The sequence below is a fragment of the Sphaeramia orbicularis genome, chromosome 15 (assembly GCF_902148855.1).
Source record: "Sphaeramia orbicularis chromosome 15, fSphaOr1.1, whole genome shotgun sequence".
In the NCBI taxonomy this organism is placed as follows: Eukaryota; Metazoa; Chordata; class Actinopteri; order Kurtiformes; family Apogonidae; genus Sphaeramia; species Sphaeramia orbicularis.
This window is the reverse complement of record NC_043971.1, coordinates 7,695,304-7,713,041: the sequence shown is the minus strand read 5'-3', so window position 1 is coordinate 7,713,041 and position 17,738 is coordinate 7,695,304. Positions and strand designations below refer to the sequence as shown.

General features: G+C 35.7%; 1 protein-coding gene across 4 annotated transcripts in view; it reads right to left on the bottom strand.

Moving 5' to 3' along the window:
* Positions 1-17,738, bottom strand: part of cpeb3 (cytoplasmic polyadenylation element binding protein 3) — a 100,893-nt gene that overhangs the window by 25,497 nt on the left and 57,658 nt on the right. For all 4 annotated transcript variants that reach the window (XM_030155886.1, XM_030155888.1, XM_030155887.1 and 1 more), the window contains 2 exons: positions 14,343-14,510; positions 8,656-8,745 (listed from right to left, as the gene is read on the bottom strand). In XM_030155886.1, the coding sequence (XP_030011746.1) occupies positions 8,656-8,745; positions 14,343-14,510 (258 nt within the window). The remainder of the gene's footprint in view (positions 1-8,655; positions 8,746-14,342; positions 14,511-17,738) is intronic.

The following is a 17,738-nucleotide window of genomic DNA, read 5'->3' as shown; positions in this document are numbered from 1 at the left end:
TACTTCACTAAGTGTTAAAACTGCTACCTAACAAAAACAGATTTAGGCTCGGAGGTTGGAAGTTTGTCTTTTTCATTCCTTCTTGCAGAGAATTAAGGCTTAAACTAAACATTTCTTATGCAGATACAGTGATGCTTAATGCTCAGTTCTCAGGAGGTGTTGTATCATCTATTTCAGCTCTACTATATATTAATAATATATAAGAATACATGATGAATCTGCAGGTATCACACCACTCTTCTTCCTCCTTTAAAAGCAATCAAAACCTGTCTTTATTGAGCTGTTAACCCATAAAGACCCAGTGTTACTTTTGTGGCAGCTCCCAAATGAAATTTTCTCCCTATTTAACCTTTATTAAGTGATTTATCACCATTTATTATACTATTATCCTCTGTATTTAGTATTTTTCAGTGAAAATCAGGTATTTTCCTTTATTTCCTTTATTCACCTGTTCAAACTTGCATTTTCTTGAGCCTCTTTTTTCTCTCTGTTCTTTTTGTTTTGTTTGTTTGTGAAGCATCTTTGAGTGTCCAAAAAAGCGCTATATAAGTGTGATGCATTATTATTATTATTTATTTAATTAATTTACTGATCATTTAGATGTCCGTAAAATATCAGAGTAAAGTTGAGGGTTATATCAAAAAATCCAAAATTTTTAATCAAAGTATCGTTAACTAAATGTAAAAACAAGTGTCTACAACCACTGTTTGTCAAACTCCATGGGTTTTACTGGTGAATCAATGTTGTAGAAGATGACGGTGTTTCCACGTTCACTACGGAGCCTCTGAACGTCCAAATGGGTCATATCTGATGACCATGAAAAGAAAACAAGCTGCATTTTACACCAATTATTTACATGTATTGATGAGATTATTGATTCAACAGTTATTAGGCTACACATTGTCCATCTGTATACTATTTTGGTTGTCACCAGCTGTTTGGGTCTTGCAGGGTTAAGGCTGTCACCTAAACAGATTTATACCCTCTGAAAAGTACAAGCAGAGTTGTGTGTTTCAAAAGGACCAACAGAAGCTCATCCACGCCTTTATCTCTAGCCGATAACTGTAATGTTCTTCGGACTGGACTTCCCAAAAAGACCATCAAACGGCTGCAGCTCATTCAGAGCCAGGACTAGAAGAACAGAGCATAGTATACCAGCTCTAAAATCATTACATCGGCTTCCAGTTGGTTACAGAAAAGGTTTTAAAGTAATGCTACTTGTCTACAAATCACTGGATGGTTTAGGCCCAGAGTATGAAGGTAATAAGTTTAAGGAATATAAACTAAGAACGACTTTTAAGGTTATTACATTTGCTGCAAGATCAGAGAAATGTATTTGTTTTCTCGAGGTGGAAAGAACACAAATTGTGAATTATTTCTAGACATATGTGGCAGTAAGTATATTATTGAATCAAGCTTTGTCCTCAATTTGTATGGCCAGAAAACAGTGGATTAAAACAGTGGTTCCCAACCTTTTTTAGCTCGTTATCCCATTTTAACATCACAAATTTCTGGTGACCTCAGACATTCAAAACAGAGACATTTTTTGGTAAAATTTATTCGGTTTTGATCATGTAATAGTTTGCTATACTATGTTGCAAATAAACGTTAATTTTAGACGACATTTAGACTTTATAATGTATATTATACATACACATACTCTGTCAGGTCCGGTTTTCTGACTGTGACTGTGCATTTTATTTGAACTTAATTTTTATTAGGAAAAGTGTGTGGTGTTTTAATTTTAATGAAATATATATTGAATCATTAAAAAATATTTTTCATTAGTAATTTTTCTTTTTTCTTTTCTTCTTTTTTTTTTAATCAATTTTATCAAAATACAAATTTCAGGTGACCCCATTTGAATTCCAGGCGACCCCAAGGTTGAAAAACACTGGATTAAAATCATAAATCATCCATTAGATAGACAGATAGTGTACGAATTAGCAATTAGCATTAGCACCTAGCCCATTAGGAGCATTGTGACTGTCACTGAACGCAAACTGAGAATGTAGACATAACTTTCCATATCTGTTGGTCAAATATGATAAAAATGAGTGAATGTTTTTGCAAAATGTGTGCCAAAATAACTTTGCTCACAACACTTGAACTGTTATGTTTAGGATTTTCTCATTTTTTAGATGCTATGCTAAGAAAATCTCTATAGCAAGGGGCAGTTGACTTATTTTAGCACAAAGAAAGTGGACTTTTTGCTGAATATATTTATAAAATCTCCTGTAAGCACCTCAAACAGACAATACACACACAAAACATCCCGCCTACGTTTTTCTGTCTGTAGCTGTTCTCCCTCAGTTTCCAGTTTTTGCACTAAACTAACCTAACTAACTGCTAACCACAGCTATAATTTTCTGTAAAATGAGTAAAGTTGCTTCTCTTTCTAACTCCACACGATCATTAAGTAGTATACAAACGCCTTTTCACCGCTTCATGAGCCCCACATTGTTATCCTGTTCTCTCCATTACCCCGTCAACTGAAAGCGTTCACTTTTCTGAAACCTAACACGTAATGACTCGATAAACTGTGAAAGCATAATCGCGCTGTTAATCCTTCTCTGGCTTAAATAGTGTCATACAAATCCAGGCTTATTTTACCACATGCATCTGACACTTCTGCAGATGTTTACCCCATGGATGAAAACCTGACCTGCGCAGTCCCTCGACACTGTGAACAAGAAGGAATAAGTCGAGTATGAAGCTGCTGCGGGGATCGAAAACATATTTTTACTAAAGTCTGCAGGCGCTTTTCCATGTATAGGAAGCCAAATCTCCATGTGCAGAGTAAGACATATCCCACGAGGCTGAGGAGAGAGAAGCAAATCTGTCGAGAGCTGTGAGTCTGCCACAAAATGTAAACAGACTCCTGACTAGAGCTCCGAGGACGAGGGTAGAAGAGGAAGAAGAACGCTTGGCGGGGTGGATTGAGGGAGACACAAACATCTGCTCTCCTGAAAACAAATACAGGCCCCCGAGCTGTGGAGCAATTGGAGAGAAGTCAGCGATAGACTGGAGAGGGAGAGGGGTGAAATCAAGCGTCGCTAATCACCGCAATTTGAAGAAATCACTCACTGGATATAATCCCAACGCGAGGCGGAAAAGATAAATCGAGGCCCTGAGTCACACTGATTGTTGCCATTGTGTGAGCCTCGCAGCGCTCGCATCATATCAGCAGACAAAAAGAGCAGATAATGACCGACTTCTGTCTGCGAAAAAGTTTCGCCGGAACTTTTCGCCGCCTTCAAACACGCCTGGTACATTCTGGTTCACAGATCAGACCCCGGCGTCACTTCCCAAACATAATCAACCTTATTGCCAACATGGGCCTGTGCAGCTGCGCCATGGCAACCAGAGCTAGCCGGTCGCCATGACATCATCTCTCGTCTCCAACCAGCAGCTACTGATTCAAATGCTGCGTCCAGATCATATATCAGAGAAACTTTCACGTATATCACTTTCAGATTTCTATTTGTTCTAGTCCACAGGTGTCAAACATGCAGCCCAGGGGCCAAAACCAGCCCGCCAAAGGTTCCAATCCGGCCCACGGAATGAATTTGCAAAGTGCAAGTTAGGGCATCAAACTCAAAAATAATATCATAATTACCTATAAATAATGACAACACCAATTTTTTCTCTTTGATTTAGTGCAAAAAACATTAAATTATGAAAATGTTTACATTAACAAACTATCCTTTAACAATAAAATGTGAATAACCTGAACAAGTACGAACAACCTGAAACGTCTAACAGAAAATTAAGTGCCATTTTAACAATATTCTGCCTGTTACTAAATGTTTTGTGCCTTTGTAGATCTGATCTGTAATGCATATGTAGAAATGATAAGTCAAGGCAAAATATTGTTAAGATTGTACTTATATTTCTTAACAAATTTAATTTTTTCAGGTTATTCACATCCTTTTTGTTTGGATAGTTTGTAAATGTAAATATTGGCATAATTGAATGTCATTTTTTTTTTTTTTGCACTAAAACAATTTGGAGTTGTCATTATTTATTGGCTATCATGCTATTATTTTACTGGTTCCGGCCCACTTCAGATTAAATTGGGCTGAATGTGGCCCCCGGAAGAAAAGGAGTTTGACACCCCTGTTCTAGTCGTTCATCTCTTTAGGTGGCAGCCCCAGAGAAAAGGATTTCATTATCCAATCAAATATGTCAGCAGTGTAAGATGAAACAGCACAAGGAGAAACACAACAATTACGTTTTTTTTCTTGATGTCCTGGGATCGACTTTATCTATCTATCTATCTATCTATCTATCTATCTATCTATCTATCTATCTATCTATCTATCTATCTATCTATCTATCTATCTATCTATCTATCTATCTATCTATCTATCTATCTATCTATCTATCTATGTATCTATCTATCTATCTATCTATCTGTCTGTCTGTCTGTCTGTCTGTCTGTCTGTCTATCTATCTATCTATCTATCATATCAGCAGACAAAAAGAACAGATAATGACCGAATTCTGTCTGCAAAAAAAAATTCGCCGGAACTTTTTGCCGCCTTCAAACACGCCTGGTACATTCTGGTTCACAGATTAGACCCCGGCGTCACTTCCCAAACATACTCGACCTTATTGCCAACATGGGCGCCATAGCAACCACAGCTAGCTGGTCGCCATGACATCATAGTCTCCAACCAGCAGCTACTGATTCGAATGCTGCGTCCAGATCGTATATCAGAGAAACGTTCACGTATATCACTTTCAGATTTCTGTTTGTTCTAGTCGTTCATCTCTTTAGGTGGCAGCCCCAGAGAAAAGGATTTCATTATCCACTCAAATATGTCAGCACCGCAAGATGAAACAGCACGGGGAGAAACACAACAATTACGTTTTTTTCTTGATTTCTTGGGATCGACTTCATCTTCCCACACCCTTTTTCTAAACAGGTCACACAGATCTCACAGAATGACTCAAAACTCCACTGGATGAACTTTGAAGACAAAGGCAAAACATCTGTTCACTGCTGACACAAATTACCAGAATAAGTTTACATTTCTGATCCACCTTGTGTGAAACCATGTGAAACAGAAATCAGTCCTCGGCCGTTTATAAAAGATGCCGCCTCTAGATTCGTCAGATGCAAAAGACACATGGAAACAAGAGTTCAGTACCAGGTAAAAAGCACAAAATGAAGAACACTGCAAAAATCTAAATCTTACCAAGTGTATTTTTCTCATTTCTAGTCCAAATATCTCATCACACTTAAAATAAGACATAATCACCTAAAGACTAACTATTCAGTAAGATATAAGAACTGATTTTTAGACAATAGATCTGGAAAATCTTATTTCAAGAAATAATCTTACCAAAATAAGATTTCATTTGTTCCATTGACAGATTTCTTTGCTTGAATTAAGCAAAAAAAAAAAAAAAATCTTGAATTAAACAAAAAAAATCTACTGGAATGACTGTGGTGAAATATTGACTGAGTTTCGAGTTATGCATCAGTAAAAATAAAATAACATATGAGCACATAAATTACTGCATCAAAATCCATAGTTCAGGTGTAGGATGGAGCAGGTTTTCTAATCTCTAGGAAAATCATTTTTGGAGAAAAGTATAAATCTCATACTATGATGTACTTACTTGTTATTGTTAAACAGACATTTATCACAAACTAAGCTTGAACTGCTATATTTTGCAGTTTTTTGTCCAATATGTAACGATCAATCGATAGAATATATTAATTTGAGCAGAAGTTGTAATGTTTGATGGCTGTATTTACTTTTGCTGCATGGGTTTAATGAAAGTTAGATCATTTTGTGACTTCTATTCCAGTTTAGTCCTGTGTCAACTGTTCTGAAAGTGAAACCACACTGTAAAAAAAAAAAAAAAAAAAAAACAGTAAAAAAAAAAATCCGGTGATATTCTGGCAGCAGGGGTGCCAAAAAAATACTGTTAAATAACGGAAAATAACCATCTCATAAAAAATACGGTAATTTTCCATAATTAAAATACAGTTTTTTGCCCTAACTTTACATGAGATTTTGCATATTTGTTTTTGACTTTATAATGTTTAATAAATAATATTTACATGTATTAAAACAATCAAATTACCTATAAATATATTTATATATATATAAATAATTTTCAATGAGACTACTTTGTATAATCCACTGATAAAAACTGTATTTGGACAGTTTATCAGTGCTTATACATGTTATACATTCACAAAAACACATTTATTCAACATTTTTGTCGTGGAACCTCCCGTAAATTACACAAGATATTTGTCAATTAACAAACAAGTCTTGTTAAACTCACAGAACAAATACTTCTTTAATGGTTAATTGTCAGCAATTTTATCTGGTTTTAATATTTTTTTTTTTTACAGTATTAAACTTTAAATCAACAGTTTAATCTAATAAATAGAAAATAAATATTTGTGAAATTATGATACATTTGCAAATGTATTTTAACAGTATTTTTCTGTGAAAAAAAGAATAATTTTCTTTTAAAAAAATTGAAATTTTTTGGTTATTCACAATTACAGTTTTTTCATATTATTTTACATTTGACATGTAAAATCACAGTCTATTTTTGTAATTTCATTGATATTTTCCTGTATCTTAAAAATACAGGAAAAATCTGTAAAATAAACAGTAAAAATTCTGTTGAATTACAGATTTTTGTTACAGTGCAACTGTCTCTGGACTCTTCCAAACTACTGCTTTTGGGAAATATTGACAACAAGTAGAAGCTTTGAAGACAAAAATTAATGATATAGAGCACAGGTGTCAAACATACTGGCCCACCAAAGGGTCCGATCCTGCCCCTGGGATGAATTTGTGAAATTAAATAAAGTGAAATTACAGTAAGTGGTGTTAAAGTCATTTAATCTGAGGTTCAACATTCAAACCAATATGATCTAAAGTGGATCAGATCAGTCCAATACTATCATAATAACCAATAAATAGTGAGAACTCCACATTTTTCTCTTTGTTTTAGTGTAAAAAAAAAAAAAGTAAAATTCCATAAAAAATTGACATTTAGAAACTATCATTTCACTCAAAATGTCAATAACTTGAACAAATAGGAACAACTTTAAATGTCTTAAGAGAAGTAAGTGTAATTTGACCGATATTCTGCCAGTTACTAAATGTTTTGTGTCTTTGTAGATCCACCGTGTGGCCCCTGAACATGAATGTTGCCATGTAAGTTGCCATGCACATGTGTAAATGATAAACTGAGGCAGAATATTGTTAAAATTTCACTTCTTTTTCTTAATAAATTTCAGGCTGTTCATTTTATTCACTTTTTTAAGGAAACTTTGTAGATGTCAACACTTTCATTATGTAATTTTACTTTTTCTGCTGTTATTATTTTACTGGTCTGGCCCACTTCAGATCACATTGGGCTGAATGTGGCCCCTAAACATGAATCATATCATACTCAAGGGCCTAAATCATATAAATATAGAGTAACTGGCTAAAAAAAGCGAATGAACCATACAATAATGGAATTGTTGGAGCTTGTTGGTTGATCCCTGTTCCTGCTTCGTACCCTGCCTTGGACCGAGCCACCATATGAGTCATACCTAAACCAAAACACTTTCATAACTGTGCAGACACACAGTTTAATGTGAAGCAGGACGGAAAGTGACAACTATCTTCCATTCGGTCAAGCTCGGAGGATGTTTAACACGAATAGAGAGGCCGTCGACCTCTTGATGCGAATCCCACATTTGTAAATCACCCGTTACGCCGGCGCGCATGACGGACGAACGCGCCAACACGCACTCATACGCAGATGTGCACTTGCTCTCAACCCTGAAGCTATTAAAGCTAAAAACTGTCACCAGGCATCTGTCCAAGCTCTCCTGCCAGTTAATATGGAGAGTGTGATATAAACAGGATATTTTAGCAGTTTCCCCTGGAGTTATTTCAGAAAATTGAGTGTGTTTTTTTTCTTAAATTTGTCTGAGAGATGAATTCTACACACTTCAGCAGTCCCATTTGTCTCCTCCCCTTACATGGCAGCGTCCTCCAGCCGTTGCCGTAAGCTTATTCATTCCCCTAAAAGGATGCTGCGTTTTCCCTCCTGGCTTCGGATATGACTAGAGCGGGGCCTATTCAAAATAATCCTCCCAAGTTCAAAAAAAAAAATGCTGAAAAATAAGAGTAGGGGAGAAACTGGCAGAGATTTTCACAGGTCGTCCAGATGCAGCGTATTACCATCTGCCTATGGAATGTCAGTTATTTCCAGAGCGTCTTTTGCTTCCCAAATATGACACACAGCAGCGTCCGAGCCAGGGGGAATGATGTCGGGGCATGAAAGGAAGGGGTGTTACCGAGCTGCTGTAAAAAAAAAAGATATCCGAGAGGCTACAGAAAACACAGAGACTTTCACACTCCTCAGGTATTCATTCATGAAAACAGCTCTATTATGCAAACTCTTGGTGGCCAATGATGGAGTCATTATACTCGACGTGTGCACTTCTTAGATAAATAGCCGTCTCCATGCGTGCACGGCATGAGCCGCGGATTCTGAGTTATATGAGCATTCACAGCAGTCTTTAGCCGGCGAACGCCCCCCGAAGTGATATTTATTGGTGCAGATTTTGGTGTCTGATGGGAAAATGTAGATAACGCTGTGTGAAACTTCAGTTACCTTTTGGTGGGAAGTAGGATTTGCTTTCAGCTTTGTGGGGCCAGTCGACGACCAGGTGTCCATAGCGACGGAAGCTGTTGGTGATTTCATCTATTAGGAGAAAACAAGAAGCACACACTTGTATGATGACAGTCGTGACTAGATAATGTTTATGGTCATTCATGTAAAATCCATAAAGAAGATGTCATGTAGAACCCACACTAGAGTTATTATGGTGTTGAAATTTTCATTCATTTTTGTTTTTATTTTGAAAAGTAGTTTAATTACCCCGCCCCCCAAAGGGGAGGCAAGAGGTATAGTTTTTGGTTTGGTTTGTATGTTTGTTTGTTAACGCAATAGGAGCAAAGCTATTGGTTGAATTCATACCAGATTGGGTTTATAGAATGCCAGTGACCCAGAACAGATCTCATTACATTTTGGGAAAAGTAGGTCAAAGTTAAAATTTTTTATGAATTTTAGAAAAAATTCCCCATTTACTTATACTGGGCAACATTTCAAATGTCTGTAGCAGCAAAACTATTGGGTGAATTCAAACCAAATTTGGTTTATAGATTGCCAGTGGTGCTGAATAGATGTGATTGCATTTTAGGAAAAGTAGGTAAAAGTTGCAATTTTGTAGGAATTTTTCAAATGTTTTTTTTTCTCCCGTTTACTTATAATGGACGAAATTTCATGTCTATATAGACATCAATTTTGTTTCAATTTACTTAAAGCTTGGCACATGTACTGTGTGTATATATATATATATATATGTATATATATATATATATATATATATATATATATAGAGAGAGAGAGAGAGAGAGAGAGAGAGAGAGAGAGAGAGAGAGAGAGAGAGGCCATTGATATGCTGACATCACCACATGCATCTAGACATAATGACATCAGCTGGATCGATGCCAAAATAAGCTACAATATGTGTGAGGGGCGGGGTTTATTGCGCCTGGTTATAGTTTATTTTGAGGAATTGACAAGTTTAAATTTAGTTTAGTTATAGGATTTCAGAAAAAAAAAAAACTACATTATCTGCTACTGAAGGAAAAACATCTGATTTTGGCTAAATCCAGAAAACCTAAAATCCAGATGTCTCCATTGTGTCAAGATTTTATGTGAACATGTAATAAAAAAAACTAATTTCTTCACCATCTGAAGGTAACGTGCTAAACTGGACAAATGTATTCATGGATATGAACATCAAGCTCAGTGAGGAAAATAAACCTCCATCAGTTTGGATCAAAATTCTTCTAAATATTTCAGTCACTGTCTCTTGTTCTTTGTGGCTGTGACTGTGAAAAAATTATTAGACCATTATGACCAGTTATGCAGTCAAGTACTAACTCCTGTGTGTATCATGTGACTAAAACAGACAGAAAAGAAAACATGGAATGCCTAAAAGCACTGTTTTTGGCAGTACAATGCCATAGATATTAATGTAAGAACTGAAGTGATTTTGGTTATTATAAAAAAAAAAACATGGAAAATAGATAGATCCTGACACGATGGAGAAATTCAGGTATTTTTCTCCCAGTAGCAAAATCACTGTTGACTAGTGTCATTAGCAGACGTTGCATTTCTAAAGAACAAATATAAGATAATGATCGTTTTGAGCCGGGATAAAGACGATGACTTATTAATAAGGCAATATCATCCCCACCCTAAACCGCAAACAAACTGTGCACCTCTTTGACTTCTTTAGAAATGGGATAACTGTTGAACTTTGGAAATTAATAAATAACTATAATAAATAAATAAATAAAGTCTGAATCCCATGAAACTGAAAGAAGTGGGAGTGATTTTATCTATTGAGCTATCGTTTTCCTGCAGTATTTCCAGATAAGAAACCTAATTTTAGGCATCAGTGGCAAGTTTCGCCAATACCCACTGTTTCTAAAACATCCAATCGACATCCTTGTATCAGTCTGATAAGGACATACGTGGTGGGAATACAAAGCCGATTTTACCAAATTTTATCTTACTTTAGCCCATGTTTTTCCGTTGTTTCGAGACCTGTCGTTCTTATTTTTGTTCCATTTAACGACATTGTTTTCCCTCTGTTAGTTTTAGTTTTCATTAACTACAACAACCCCGGCTGACACATGCATGGTTTCTATTTTTTGCCGCGCTTCCTGCAGCAGGACTAACCCCTGCATTAAACAGGAACACAGGCCGGGCACATCCACTTTTTATGTTGCTGACTCGTGCTGCGGAAAGTCATGAATATTTCAACCTGCTGAGGGCACGTACGGTGCATCAACACAGCAGGACATGTGCACCATCAACACCACAGAGCCACATTTTAACCCATAAAGACTCAAACTTCCACCAGCGATCAAAAGCATCTACTGATCTAAACTGCTGATCCACTAAGCCTATCAATACATGTAAATAATTGGTGTAAAATGCAGTTTGTCATCTTCTCATGGTCATCAGATATGACCTATTTGGACATTCAGAGGCTCCGTAGTTACCGTGGAAACACCATCATCTTCTACAACATTGTTTCACCAGTAAACCCCATGGAACTGAATCAATGACAGTGGCACTAGGTTTATGTTCATTTAACGATATATTTTGCTAAAAAAGTCACTTTTTCTTCAGGTTTTTTTTCTGTTTTGATGTAATAACCTTTGAATTTAGTCTGAGCATCGACATGTTGACCGATAGATATCGTCTTGTTTTGTCCAAACTGTGAGACAAAACCTAGTAAGATTCAGGATTTAAGTGATAAATTTAAGTAACAGATTCATATATGAACAACATTTTTAACATTTAAGACACAGCGTTATAAAAATAGCTTTGTTCCTGTCGCCGTCACTGAGCTCAATAAGAAATAGCGACACTGCACTTTACTAACTTATTTAGTTATTTATTCCATTTCTTTGCTCTATTTATTATTATTGTGACTTCAACTTTTTTAAATTTATTAATTGTATGTTCTTATTCTGGTTTTTATCCCAGATTGTTTTTTATCTTTTCTGGTTTTTATTGTGTTTTATTGCATCTTGTTTTTATTTATTTGATCTTACCTATTTTATTTACTTATCCATGCTGCTATACCGATGAATGGTGGAACACTGAGCACTTTTGTCCTGTCTTTTTGTCCTGTCTGTAAGCGTGATCAAGTCTCTGTCTTGCATGTTTAATGTATGTGTTGTTGTAATGCCAAGGCAATCACCTACACTGCAAAACAAATCTACCTACGGGTATAAATAAAGTAACCTTGACCTTGATTTTTTGTGTTTTCAACACAGAAAGCCCCACCTCTAACCTTTACACATAAATATGCTTCTTGTGTTGTGATATTTGAACAAAAAGTGAATGTAAAAACTTCATGCAATTGCTAAATACTAATCATTTAATTTTTAGCCTGTAATCTTTAGCATTAATGTAAAAAATGTACAGTTTTGTATGGGTGCTACAATATTTTTATATACTGGCACAACTGTGTGTCAAATGTCACTTGAATCTGTCCACCAGAGTGGGTCATATCACAGGGAAAAAGTGGTTTTATTAAATTTTTTTGGCATTGTTTGCTTTTATGAACATCTACATGATCAGTTATTTAAACAAAGGAAATAGATGATTTTCACTGGAAAAAATGCAAAATTCAGAGGATAATATTATAAATAAATGGTGATAAATTACTTCGGAAAGGTTAAATAGAGAGAAAAATTCATTTGGGAACTACCACAAAAGTCACACTGGGTCCTAATGGGTTAAGACAAGTATTAAACAAGATATTAACTGGTTACGACACACAATCACCACGTTTATATGCATTCTAACATTCTACCGTACACAGGTCATGTAAACAGCGTACTCTGAATGTGCGATAGGTGGGATTTGCTGATGTTATTGGTGTTGGAGCTGCATTCTTTGGATACAAACCAACTATCCAGGAGTAGAGATGAACAGCCAAAAGAAAAGCCCACATTTCTTTAAACATTATGAAAGTCTTGGATATTTGCAACGCTGACCTTTTCAAGAATGTGGTTGAAGGGATGTAATACAGATCAAGATTTAAAGGGCAGAGCATGGGACATACATCATACAGCTGTACATTAACCCCAGTAGACACAACTGCATGTAAATGGGAATATTAGTGGAATATCCGTTTTCATCAGCCATATAAGAGGACTGGTGGGGTGTGGATCTGGACTTAGGGATGGCCAAGCTCATCACTGAAAATTAAAACATAGTTGGAAATGTACGTTTAGGAAATAACTGTCGCTTGTTCTATGTGTAGCTTTGTTATGAAGGTGTAAAGTTATTATGGGATGTTATTATTTTTGCTAAGTTGCTGTTTGTTGATCCATGGTTCAGACTAAACTGTGACCTTATTTGTTGGATTCCAAACAGATCTTTAGGGCAGCTATTGCTAACAGAGCTAAGCTAACAGCACTAACAGAGCTAAACTGGGCTTTCTATTAGTACTTTTATTCTGTGATAATTAATCTCTCTCTCTCTCTCTCTCTCTCTCTCTCTCTCTCTCTAGATATATAGATATATATAGATCTCTCATCTCTCTCTCTCTCTCTCTATATATATATATATATATATATATATATATATATATATATTTATATATAGATAGATATGTAGATATATATAGATATTGATAGATAGATACATATACATACATATTGTGCATACTACAATATTATATTCTAACATAATAAGCTACTTATTATAATTATTATATAGATAGTTCCTACGTGTAATCTACTTCAGTTTTCCTAATCTCTTTTCTATCAGTTATTTACATTTTTAGGACTCTAATGTACCATTCATTATATCATTAAGGAAGCAAAAGTAATGTTATGTTGTGTAAATGTGAGATGGGGGTGGGATTTAATGAGTTTTCTTCTTCCCTTTCCTTTTTGAGCAGTACATATTGAATTTATTTTGTTATTACTAGTGTACATGGCAATTGCTATTTTGTCTTGATCACCTCTATTTATTAATGTATTTGCACGGATATTAGTTCCTTGTACACAAAAAATGTTTCATTTTTTCTTCTGCTCAAAACAAAAAAATAATTCATTCATTCATTTTCTGAACCTGCTTTATCCTCACTAGGGTCACGGGGGTCGCTTGGAGCCTATTCCAGCTACTTACAAATAAATCAATGAAATGAAATTATTATTATTATTACTACTTTGCCACTTGTTTCTACTATTACTTTCCAATGTACAATTGCAATTTTTCACTACTGGTTTTTTTTTTATAGTTATTGTATTGCTTTTTTAAATAGTTTTTTTCTTGTGGTATTTCTTGTGTCTACATTTGGTGTTGTGCTGCTTTTGGAACCTCAATTTTTTAAGGGCTGTGCTCAAAGGATCAGTAAAGTTATATCTAATCTAATCTATAATGTAAATTATCAGCTGATAAGACACTGTTATTTTGAGCAACTGTCTAAATAACTGTCTATGAGTTTTAGTTTGAAGAAGAAAACTTGATGATTCCAAAATACAGATGTGTGGAAACACTGATTTTTATACTTTATTCAGTGAGCAATACAGTCTGTGCATATATAGTGTTGATTCGTTGGTTGTTTTGGTTGAACTAAGTGTGTTCTGGTACTAGACTGGACACTGCTGGTAAGAGTTTGGAATACAAATACAACATAGAACCACTTTAATCTGCCAGTTGGTCTAAATGTGAAATGTAATTCGTCCTTCAATTACCTTCATCTATGTCTGGAGGAAGGCCTCCAACAAACACCTTCCTGGAGTAACGCTCCATCCTCTCTCCGTTCTGACAGCGGGTCGGCGAGTTCAGGCCGGAGGTCAATGAGGGGTCACCGTGGCCATCGTCAAGGAAACCATCTTCAAAGGGGAAGAGACAGGAGCGACCTGGGATGAGAGGAAAAGAGGAGGAGACCAGGAAGAACACAGGAGGGACACCGGGGGAGCACGGAGAGGTAAAAGAGTGTGAAGTAAGAGAGGAGGGAGGGTACGAGGGATAGATTTAGTACTGAATACATCACATCTGGAAGCTGTTAGAAAACTCTTCGTCTGTCAACATTGTTTGGATGATAAACTGGGCTTTCTTTGACCTCTTAACACAGATAGTCTGTTTTCTAAGTCATTTCTTAAGGGCTGGACTTGATCTTTTATTTTCTTCGGTATTATTTGATGGGCAACAATCGGATGATTTATCATCTTACTCTCATTTTATTTCTATATTTGGTGAAGATAATGTGGTTGTTTCTCAGCACACAGTTTCTTCAGAACATTCTTAAAAATGAAAATCTCCTTACAGTTAAAGACACAAGTTTGGAGAACGTCCTTGACTGTTTTGATGTAACTTTAAGGAATTTATTTCCAACTGCGGGCCAGGTCTTATCGGCATCAGGGGCTGCCTCCCCTAATACTTGTGGCTATAATAATAATGCTGCAAGAAAATGCTCAACAATCATATAGGAGCGGTACCTGCCATTTTCTATCCTTATTAAAATGAGTGAACTGTATCATATAATTTAACTGGAGAGATTGTTGAGCTGTCACGGGATTCTATTTATTTAATTATATTGGACAAATGATGCCGATAGAAGGGTACACGAAGGATAAGCAACACCTTAAGCAATATTTCATTGTATTTTCTGGCTGAATTATGTATGTTCTATGCACTAGAGCAACATACAAATGAGAAACTGTCTCTCTTTCTTTAGCAGGGTTCTTTTTTTTACTCGTGATTTATGCTGTAATCAATAGATATTTACATAAGAAGGAGTGTGTTGTTCCTTCTTGCACACATTTATGTCAACACCTGATAAACACCTTCTACAAAGAAGCAGTTTGACTTTGCCATTATTCATTGCACCTTGCTCGGTACAACTAAAGCGCACATCCCTGGCATAATATTGCAGTGACATTACAATTTCGTTCAATGGCATTTCTCCTTGCTGAAGAAAGACAGAATTTTGTTAAAGAGCACATCAAATCAGAGATGAGCCATACTGAAAGCACCCATCTTTTTTTTTTGCCATTCAGAGGATGAATCACTTCTGAGTCAGCACACTCCTTTATGAAAGCCCTGACATTCATTTTGAGAGCACTCCAAACAAACATGCCATAAATCATTTGGTGGCAGCAGAAAAGAGGTGCACCCATATATTGCCAGGTATTGCAAACATGGTGATGCGTTTGCAATAAAATGTCTCCGATTTGCAATGTTGTGCACGTTTTAATTAATTACAGGTATTAACGCTGATTCAGAATAGAGAGAAAAGAAAATTAAAGGATTGGTTGAGACTATTCAAAGCGGGGGTGTACGAGGTGCTTATTCATGGTCAGTGGAGGTGGTTTTGAGTTGGAAGAGCAGACAGGATCTAAACGGAAGGTCAGATGGTCAGTTTAAGTGGATGCTAAGTATACTATAGTCTCACCACTTTGCCTTCCAGAAGTCTTCAGAACTGCCAGACTCATTTGACAAAAAGAGCAATTTTGCCTCAGAACTGGTCTCCATCTGTAATTTTTTTTTTTTTTTTTTTTTTTGCATTATAGTGTATTTTAATACTCTAGCTCAGATCCAAACCAAAATACTAGCTGATCTAGGCAGTGGTAGACCATAAATTTAATAATTACAAGCTATTCAGGTAGAACTTGACCCAATTGGACATTAAAAGCTACCAACTGAAACCTGAAATCAGCCCCAAATGTGAACATGTTTAAATCCAGGTTAAAAACCTTCTTCTTTTCATGTGCTTATAAGTAAACTCTTTGACTCTTTTACTATTTTAATGTAATTTCAATGTCTTGCTTTTGCTGTGATTTTTTTCATGCCTTTGTAAAGCATTTTGAGTTACCCTGTGTATGAATAGTGCTATACAAATAAACTTGCCTTGCTTTGCCTAAAAATCCTAAAATTACACTTTTGAGCCTAAACTTTGATGTAGTACAGGCAACTTTTAACTGTCTTCCTGCTGAAAATCTTCATCATTTATCATCTTTCACTTACATTTCAAGGTTTTCAAACATTTTTCGTGGCCTCAGACTGATGTTTTATTGTTTTTCTGGTCAGAAATGGCTCTTGAGATTGTAAAAGTTGCTTGAAAACTGACTCAATCCATAATGTGAAGATGCAGAAAAGCACCAATTCTGCCTCACAGAACTGGTCTCCATCCGTAATTGTTTTTGTGTTATAGTGTATTTTAACACTCCAGCTCAGATCCAAACCAACATACTGGCTGATCTAGGCAGTGGTAGACCATAAATTTAACAATTACAAGCCATTCAGGTAGAACTTGACACAATTAGACAGTAAAAATCCTAAAATGACACTTTTGAGCCTAAAATTTGATGTAGTACAGACAACTTTTAACTGTTTTCCTGCTGAAAATCTTCATCATGTATCATCTTTCACTTACATTTCAAGGTTTTCAAACTTCAGACTGATATTTTATTGTTTTTCTGGTCCAAAATGGCTCTTTAGATTGTAAATGTTGCTTCAAAATGGGACTCAATCCATAATGTGACAATGCAGAAAAGCACCAGTATGTAGGGCTTAAGCTCTGCAAAGTAAAATACTGTTTTAGTCAAAGGCATCTGGTGGCTCTCTAAAGATAGCATACAATTAAACTGATAAACATGTTTTAGTGTATTTTAACAAAACTGATTCAATTCATAATGTGAAAGTGCAGAAAAGCACCAATTTTACCTCAGAACTGGTCTCCATCTGTAATTTTTTTGTTTGTGTTATAGTTCATTTTAACTCTCCAGCTCAGATCCAAACCAACATACTGGCTGATCTAGGCAGTGGTAGACCATAAATTTAACAATTACAAGCCACTCAGGTAGAACTTGACCCAATTAGACATTCAAAATCCTAAAATGACACTTTTGAGCCTAAAATTTTATGTAGTACAGACAACTTTGAACTGTTTTCCTGCTGAAATCTTCACCATTTATCATCTTTCACTTACATTTTTCATGGCCTCAGACTGATATTTTATTGTTTTTCTGGTCAGAAATGGCTCTTTAGATCGTAAATGTTGCTTTAAAACTGTCTCAATCCATAATGTGAAGATGCAGAAAAGCACCCGTATGTAGGGCTTAAGCTCTGCAAAGTAAAATACTGTT